Source organism: Podarcis melisellensis, assembly GCF_964234715.1.
Source record: "Podarcis melisellensis genome assembly, chromosome: 1".
NCBI lineage: Eukaryota > Metazoa > Chordata > Lepidosauria > Squamata > Lacertidae > Podarcis > Podarcis melisellensis.
Window position 1 is genome coordinate 134,320,042 of NC_138528.1, and position 9,412 is coordinate 134,329,453.

General features: G+C 41.4%; 1 protein-coding gene across 3 annotated transcripts in view; it reads left to right on the top strand.

Moving 5' to 3' along the window:
• Window positions 1–6,466, top strand: part of MYL1 (myosin light chain 1) — a 29,537-nt gene extending 23,071 nt beyond the window's left edge. For all 3 annotated transcript variants that reach the window (XM_081899219.1, XM_081899221.1, XM_081899220.1), the window contains exons 5-7: window positions 1,746–1,823; window positions 5,351–5,405; window positions 6,150–6,466. In XM_081899219.1, the coding sequence (XP_081755345.1) occupies window positions 1,746–1,823; window positions 5,351–5,379 (107 nt within the window). In that variant the 3' untranslated portion in view covers window positions 5,380–5,405; window positions 6,150–6,466. The remainder of the gene's footprint in view (window positions 1–1,745; window positions 1,824–5,350; window positions 5,406–6,149) is intronic.
• The last annotated feature ends 2,946 nt before the right edge of the window (window positions 6,467–9,412 follow it).

Sequence of the window (9,412 nt, forward strand, 5' to 3'; positions counted from 1 at the left end):
TGAGGTGTATGTTTTTGGACCCACATTATTTTTAAGGTTGGAAGTTGTTTTAAGTTGTTTTTATGTTTTAATGATGTAGCCCACCTGAGATCTTAGCATGGAGAGCAGGTAATACAAACATACATACAGACATCAATAAAGCATCATTAAATCCTGGTTGGTTAAAAAGAAATATATTTCAAAGACACTGAGAATCATACAACTGTAGGAACAGAGCATGTGATCTCAGGGGGTGAAACTTAATTTTTGCAAATTTCTTCAGTGAAGGGTCTTAAAAATATGTTTTAGAGTTTGAGGAATTTATATTTGCTATTATTTTGTGATTAGAAAACATGCAGCTTGGTAATTTGATTTGATGAAGGTTTCAAAAAATTAGATAATTTTAATTTTACCTTCTGAAAATCTCAGGTAATGATGATAGATTGATAGATGATGATAGATAGATAGATAGATAGATAGATAGATAGATGATAGATTAGATAGATAGATATAGATAGATAGATAGATGATAGATAGATGATGATAGATAGATAGATAGATAGATAGATAGATAGATAGATAGATAGATAGATGATGACAAGAATATAAACTACAAGTCCAAGCACTTGGCAATTGTTTGCAATGATTTCTGTGCAATTTTACAAACATTTTATTTACCAAGCAAAACTTAAGTATATTAATTTAACCAAAATATCTTTTGAATTCCCAAGTCATGTTACAACTTTTTAGATCCATCATATTTGGAATTTGAAAGTTTAATAATTTAACATGCCCTTTTGCAGGGGTACCTCTCCTTTGATATCCTGTGTGGTCATGGATCTGTTGTGAGCACCTAAAAAGTTGCTTCCACAGCAGCAGGAAACAAAGGTGATCCACCCTGAGTTCTGCATGTCAGCATTTTGACTGCCTAACCACATTGCACCCTTGGCTGAAAGTCCACATAGATTGCTACAACACCGCAAGTCCCATGACATCAGAAATGAAGAGCTATCAGAAAAGATACACTGACCTAGTTTGTACATCTACAGTTAAAATATGGTTTAATTGGAACGAGGAGTGTGCTGGTGCATGCTGCTCAGAAGTCTCCACTTCAGTTCTCCCCCACCCTATTCCTGCTGTTGTCTTCCAGGGAGGAGATAAACCAGAGGCCAGCTGTGTGTTAGACGTGAACCAGCGCTCGTAGTTTGTTTATCTGAAAGAAACCATGAGCCAGTAAGCTAAGAACAAACTAAGAACAAACTGCTTGGGCTTTCTTTGGAGTGAAACACACCATGAGTGATAGCTGACACATAACACAAAGTCAGTCTCTTGTTTGTCCCCCACTCCACAGCACAGCATAGGCCTCTGTAATAAGAACAGGATGCTGAACTAAATGTGTCTTTGGTCAGATCCAGCAGGGCTTTTCTTATATTTATATCTGTAAACTGCTTAGAAGCAATTTTGGCACATAAGCAGTATAGTCGTACCTTACTTCTCGAATGTAGTCTGTTCTGGAAGTCTATTCGACTTTCGAAAACCAAGGCTCAGCTTCCAACTGGCTGCAGGAGCTTCCTGCACTCAAGAGGAAGCCGTGTTGGATGTTCATCATCTAAAAATGTTCGAAAACGGAATGTTCAAAAACTTACTTCCTGGTTTTGGGCATTTGGAAGCCAAAATGTATGAAGCCAAATGTACCAAGGTGTCCGAGAACCAAGATACGACTGTATATAACATCATCACCACCATAAATATCTTCTGTGGTTTAGGTGAGAAGATGAAGGAAGAAGAAGTAGAGGAACTGATGAAAGGGCAGGAAGACTCCAACGGCTGCATCAACTACGAGGGTAAGTTCCACTATACAATAGGGGAAAGCAGCCATGGGGTGGGGTCAAATGAAAGAGGGCAGCGGTGCTGGAGGAAGGAGAATTTAACACTTCCCTCACCCATGCTGTTTTCCCAAGTAAATTGCACACCCCAAGCTGCTATTTTCTTTGTTTTGCTTTGCCAGAGACCCAATATAAAACAGTGGTACCTGTGTTTTCCTCCCCAGTAGCTTTGGGGAAAATGTGCAGGCGGAAAGGGAGAAATATCCTCTCCCCAGCTCTATTTCACTAGTGTATTCCATCCCTCACCCAAGCACAGATGCCTTTCCTTTTTAAGTTGGCATATCAGATCATGGATTTCTCATGTCACATCTGTTTGTGCTCTGAAGAGATGCTGGGGATTGAACTTAGGACCTTCTGCATGCAAAGCAGATGCTCAACCACTGAGCCACGTCCCCCTCCCAAATGATGGGGCTGAATCTGTCGTGTGCCCTTATCAGCAGCCCAATGTGGACAAGCTCATTGCAGGGGAAAGCGGGTGGCCAGTGTCCAAAGCGAGAGAGAAAAGAAGTGGGATGGTTAGCCCACGTTCATGTCCACTGGAAAAGAAAGGAGATTGTTTATGGGGCCACATGAAAAGTATGGCATCCCTCGCCCACTTTCAGCACTGAGAATGGTGCATGAATAGCAGTGGTTTCTCTTTTCACCTAGGTTGAAATCCAACACTCCTGGCACTGGAACACCTGTCTTTCCATGAAAGGAATGAAAGGCTCCCTATCATTACTACACCAGCCATGATGCTTTTGAGCTATTAATTTATTAGATGTTGAGCTTTTCAGCATTTCCCAATGACTTCTCCTAATGATTTCATGTAGGTTTGGGTTAAAGTGTCATCAGTCTGCAGATGACACTTGGTCAGCTCTACCTCAGCTCCCCACAGGCTGTTGAACTTTTCAACCAATGACTAGAGGCTGTACAGGGTTGGATGAGAATGAACAGGCTGAAATTGAATCCATTGGGCAAGGGAACCCATAACTTTGGACAGAGTCTTACGTTGGTCTTAGATGAAGCTGTGCTCCTCTCAAAGGACCATGTTTGCAGTTTGGGAGTGTGACCCTGGACTCAGAGCAAATTGGGCGTGTTCAGGTGGCAGCAGTGGCCAAGGATGCTTTTTGCCAGTTTAGGTTGGTATGCCAGCTGTGATCCTATTTGGAGAGCAGAGCTTGCCTCACCTACTCATGCACTAGTGACATCTAGACTAGACTACTATAATGCACTTCATGTCAGAGGTGCCTTTAAAGATGGTAACTTTGATTGGTACAAAACACGGTCACTTGGAAACCGGGCATTTGGAACATATTTCACTAATATTGCATCAGTTGCACTGGTTGCCAATGCATTTCTGGGCCCAATTCAGAGTGCCCAAAATGGTTTGGAGACAGGTTCATCTGTACCTGTCTCAACCTGCCCTAATGTAAAGCTCTACCTTGCAGGCCCTGTTAATATGCAAGCCTCCAAAGATGGTTAGGTTGCTGGGCACTTTCAACAGTTGTCTCATGGCTGTCCTGTGTGAGATCAAGCAGACTTCATTCCTCAGGCTTCTTACTATGGTGTGACTCCACTGGGGGTTGTTGCTGTTGTTGTGCTTATGCTGACTTTTAATAGCGTTTTGAAGGAAGCAGCTGCTCTAAATGCTCAAAACGGTTTAAATACTGTATTAGGTTTTATTTTGTATATCATGATAAGTCCAACATATAAACAAACAAACAAAGAAACAAACAGCAGCTGGAGAAATCCCTGCATGGCTTCACTTGAAAAGCAACAGGCAGGGATCAGAGAGAAATGCCATAAGTGTGGCTTCCAGAGCGTGGGGCAGTGTGGAAGCTGGAATGACTGTTGGGGGGGGAGGACAATTACCGTAGCTTGAAAAAATGCAATGACAGAAAGGGATCAGGAATTACATGAAAAAAGGACTCTGAACCATTAGCAGATCCTCATAGAATCATAGAAGTCTTGGAAGGGACCCTGAGGGTCATCTAGCCCAACCCTCTGCAATACAGGAATCTCAAAATATGGTCCTCCATCCAGCTCTATCTACAAGAACGGCTAGCCATAGAGGCTAGTGGCGCAGGGCACCAAGTTCTGGAGGCTGCCAGGGAAGAGGCGGAGGCTGGACGTGGCACCTCCTGGCATCAACTCGCCGCCTGCCTCCGCCATGCCGCACTGAAGCAGCACCATGCCCAGAGCCTCCGCCTGCCATGGCCACCACGGCAGGAAGCGGCCAGCTGAGCCGCCAGCCTCCGCGTCCAGCCTCCGCCTCTTCCCCGCTGCCCGCCTCCTCTAGCTCCGCAAAGCTGTGTGTGTAGCCGGCAGCGCTGTCCCCCCTAAAAACGATCGGCAACTGTGGGAAAGGGGGGGCGGCGCCAGAGGGATATTTGCACCACGGCGCCGGATATGCTTAAGATGGCCCTGTGCAAAGACAACCTGATTACTTTGTGAGGTAGCTGGGACTGAAGCAACAGGGCTCAAGAGTGTACAGTATGAGAAGTAATCCCAAGAAAGAGAGGAGATCAGAGAATTCACATCTCACTTTGGATTTATCAGTGCTGTCATTTGTCGACTGGTGGCAGGTGCTACTAATTAAATGAGGTAATAGTCAAGTTTTATTTTTTTATTATCATTCTCATAAATTTACACACCACAATTGTAAAAAGCCTCAAAGCAGTTTACAAAAAGATAAAACAGTAAAATCATTGTAAATTTACAACCGTACCTTAAAACATACAAAAGTTAAAATACTAAAACAGATTAACCTTATCTCAACTTTCTAAGCATCTGGGTAGGCTTGTCTAAACAGGAATGTTTTTAGCAGGCACCAAAAAGAGTACAGTAAAGGCACCTGCTTGCTCTCAATAGGTAGGAAATTTCAAAGTACAGGCGCTACCACACTAAACAATCAGTTGAATGGGCACATGTTAGGTAAGGCAACCTCATAGTTTTACTCAGAGCGGGTCCATTTAAATTAATGGACCTAACTTAGTCGTGTTCATTAAATACCACCGACTGGGTTCAGCTCATGTTGCAATTCTACTACTGGCTCATCAGTTCCACTGAAATATGCTCTCAGTACAGAGGAATTTTGACACATCTGGAAATGTCTGTTTTATTTTTATATATACTAACAGTGAACACAGTTCTATTGAGCGCTTGTTCTTAAGGAGCTAAAATGATGCCAGCCTTGCATGAGAAGGAAGTAGCAGTAGCAGCGGGTTGAGGGAGTACCCCAAAGCTTGCAGAAGTACCAAAACAAAAAACAAAAAAACCCACACCTCGGGGGGGGGGGCGCGGGAATCCTAGTCCTAATAGTCCAATGTGGACCAAGCACACTCTGTGGGTATGGAATGCTGACTGGCTCTTGGGGAAGGGAAAAAGAAAACCGAGAGGGAGGTGGATTGGGATGGAGTGTCCTGAGCAGGAGCACTCGATACTGCAATGTCTTTTTCAAGTTCCCTGCTTCCATGACGTATTGATTATGTTTTATCCCACAGCATTTGTGAAGCACATCATGTCTGTCTAAACAGATTTCTCAAGACACGTAGTTTGGTAAGTTCCTTCTGTACACGTGCTCTGGTTTCTTTCGCACTTCTATTTGTGGGTGCCTTTTATTATCTGCATGTAGCCAGCAGAAGCACTGAGCTACTATAGGCGGCATCCCTACCAGTGTCAGCTGAATTTCTGTGGGTGACAATTTGAAAAGAGCTGCATTGGTTTATAATACAAAAAGGATCCTGTGACATTTAATCCCTTTCAAGGGTTTGACACAACTGTAACAAGTACATAAATAAGGCATGGCCCAGCCCAAGTGAATGGTGTTTCAGTCCCACTTAGAGCAATTCTGTCTCTCATTAAAGTCCGTTAGAAGAGCTTCACTTGGGCTGGATTGTGTCCACAATTCCTGTCTAATGCTGACTTTTCTCTAAGATAAGGATTTCTCTATGATTCTTAAACATAGATCATAGGCACACAAAAATAACTAATGGGAGCATTGGGCCTTTAATCATATTATACATTTCACTCTGATCTCCAAATAACCTGACATAAACACTTAGGATCTTATGTGGTCTCATCAGTAGATCCAGAAGATACCAAGTCAGCTATGGCTGACCAGGAACAAGTTGTTATCAGTCTCAGTTTTCATATCTGTAAAATGGAACTATTGCTGCCTACTCATAGGGTTATTTCTGAGAGAAAGTATTTATTGCAGGTTGAAAATGTAAATATAGGCACCCCCCCCCCAACTTATAGTAAAATACAGAATCTAATGATATTTGCTTTGCTTTTTGACAGAACAAGATCAGTGGGCACTTGAGATCTACAAATCTAGGAAACTATTGCTCCATCCAGTAACACCATCCTAGAGCCTTAAAGGATTGTAATAGATGCCTTCCAATCATCCCCTTTTTTAAAGCCATCAGCATCAGACACCAATTGAATCTCAAAGTTTTTACACTTCACAGAAGAAGCACTTGCCAAGGCAAATGAGGACTACATTGCCACAGCTGTTAAGCCCAATTATCTTTTTTCCATATTGTCTACCATGAAAACAGTGTATGTTCTTGGCCGGGGGAATACGAATCTGACAATAAATCTCTGTGGTCAGTGAATGGCTGGAAAATCTTTCTTTAATCTGTTCAGATCCCCATTAAAACAAATTTGAAGTCTTAATTTATTTTCTCTATATGTTGTATTCCATACAATAAAGTTTTATCAAAAAAAGATATTATCTGAGGTTCAATTTGATTTCATGTAGATCCAAGAGCGGTTTTAATTCCTTGGGGCTGAGAGATAGAGTGAATTTTTAAACAGTTCTTCAATGGTTTCAAATTTTTCATTGGAACATATTCAATTCTTATCCAAGAAAACTTCAGAATGTCCATTAATTGCTTTAATTGGCCAGTACATTCTTTACAACTTATTAATTGAAGGGACAGATGCCAGGCAGCTGATTAATAAGTAATTAAATTATCTCTGTCATAGGCATGTGCCCTTTAGCATCCTCCCAGTTCCTCGTGCCTCAGGAATGGAAGGAATGAGCATATGGTAATGGTAATGTCTCTTCCTACCAAAGTAGGTAGCAAAAGTCAGAAGCAACAGATTCCATTGAATTTAGAGATGTTGACAAGTAGTGCCCTTTAAAAATGTGTTTATAAACTATTTTAGGAATACCACTAAAATGCATTTGCCACATTGAACTTAAAAGCTAACTTGCACCATGCAAAATAGCTCATTTAGAATTTTCTAAAGTGGAATTTCGTAAGACTGAGCCATAAAGTAGAACTTCCAGTTTGAATCAAACACAGAGCCTAACTTATCATCAGCTTGGAAATGGGAGAGCTGTGATTCAAATCAGAATTTTAAAAAAAATGTGAGACCCAACAACAAATATTTTCATTTTAACTGCATTTCAAATGTGAGTAAAAAAAATATTGGGCCACCTAGATGGAGTACAACAATCACAGCCACTTGTGTTAATTTGTATGTCGGCAATGATAAAACAAGGTTTATTTCATTTGTAGTACAGAGTTAAGATCTTGCTCTTTGATGGCCTCTGTAGAGTAATTAAACAACAAAGCTACATCATTACTGGCATACCTTGGGTCTCAGCTTGACACTTTCCCCATCCCCTGGGCACATATAAAACTACTTTAAGCCCCTAGCCAAGTGTCAGCTTATTCTATAACAGTCTGTCTTAACCTTATTAAATTTCTACATGTGAAATGGTCATAACTCAAGAGGCACCAGGTGCATCAGCGAGGTGGGGTTTGAGAAGCAATGTAATCCTTAATGCGCCAGCCAGCTGTAGAAGTGGGTGGTGTCAGGTTTCCATGTCTTCCTCCACCAAACCCCCTCACCACCCCCATGTTCCTATTTTAAACCCTGGCATGCAGGCAAATGTCCAAATTAATATTTGCACTAGTTTGTGCATGGATAGGCTGCCAACCATTCATAACACAGTCTCCATAAGTGGAAGAACAGCCAAGCCATTTTGTGCATGCTTGCAGACGGGAAAGAAGCAACTTGTACCTGATTCCTGACAATTAGATTCTCTCTAGGAATCTATGTTTGCGGGGTTAGTTCCTATATTTAATTGGGATGCAGGGTGAAGCTATTTAGAAATCAAACTTGAATTTTTTATTTTTCATGAACATTAAGGATGTATTAGACACTGCTTTCATTGTGTTTGGAAGGGCATACCATACATGATGTGTTGCCCATTCTTCCCTTCACATCTCTGGAACAGGCAAGGCTGAGAAATAGTGATTGTCCCAAACACTTAGCCATGAAGGGTTAGCAATATGAAGCCATTTCCCCCAGTCCTAGTCAGACACTCTAACCAATGTGCGATACATCTGCCTATACATTTGTTCTTCAGGAAGAAGTAAGAAAAAGAGTAGGCTGCTGTCTAATAACTTTAATTAGGCTATTACATCTACCTGTCAGACTGGGTAGCCATACAATGTCACAGGCAGGTTGAGGGGAATAATAGAATCATAGAGCTGTAAAGTTGGAAGGGACCCCGAGGGTCATCTAGTCCAACCCCCTGCAATGCAGAAATCTCAGCTAAAGCTGAGTTTGCGTTTAAGGAAAGCAGGGCTTTAGCCTTTTCACCTCAAATCATATTTCTGTTGCTTCTACACTAGTCCTCAACAGAGATCATACACAGAGCATGTGACACAAACACTGCTCACCCAAAAAGTGATGCTGTATTCTGAATAATTGTGTAAGGAAAAGCAGTGTTCAATGTGCAGAGGCATCACTGCACCTGTTAATCCAAAATCATATTTGTTCTATTAAAGGACTGTGACTTAGCTAAATTTAGCCATGAAATTAGCCCAAGTGAACAATTTAGGCATGATTAAATCCCTTTGCTTTCAATGCAATTATCAGGCGTGGCCAGACTTGGCCCGCCAGATGTTTTGGGACTACAACTCCCATCATTCCTAGCTAACAGGACCAGTGGTCAAGGGTAATGGGAATTGTAGTCCCAAAACATCTAGAGGGCCGAGTTTGGCCGTGCCTGGATTTAGTTGAAGAGTCGGACACGACTAAACGATAACAACAACAACAACAAAGAAGTGGAAGAAGAGGAAGAGGAAACAGAAAACAAAACCACTCGAATTTAAATTAATAGTCGTTTGTACATTGGAAAGTAAACATAACAATGAATCTGAAAATTTTGTCATGGAATGTGAACGGTGTGAATGAGAAAACCAAAAGGAATAAAATTGTGAATGTCTTGAAAAGAAAATCTTGATTTAATTTGCATACAGGAGACACATGTGACCAAAAAGCATAAGCATATTTTGATAAACAAAAAACTGGGGGTTGAATTTATAAATTCCATTGCGGGGGGGAAAAGAGGAGTAGCGATATATGTCAAAGAAAAATGGGAACCCAAATTGATTTGTAAAGATGATGAAGGAAGGATTCTGGGGGTACAAATTCATTTCCAGGGTGAAAAACTTAACGTGATAAATATATTTGCCCCAAATCTGAACAAATAGGAATTTTTTAAGAAATTGGAGCAAGTACTACTAGAGCTAGAGTGC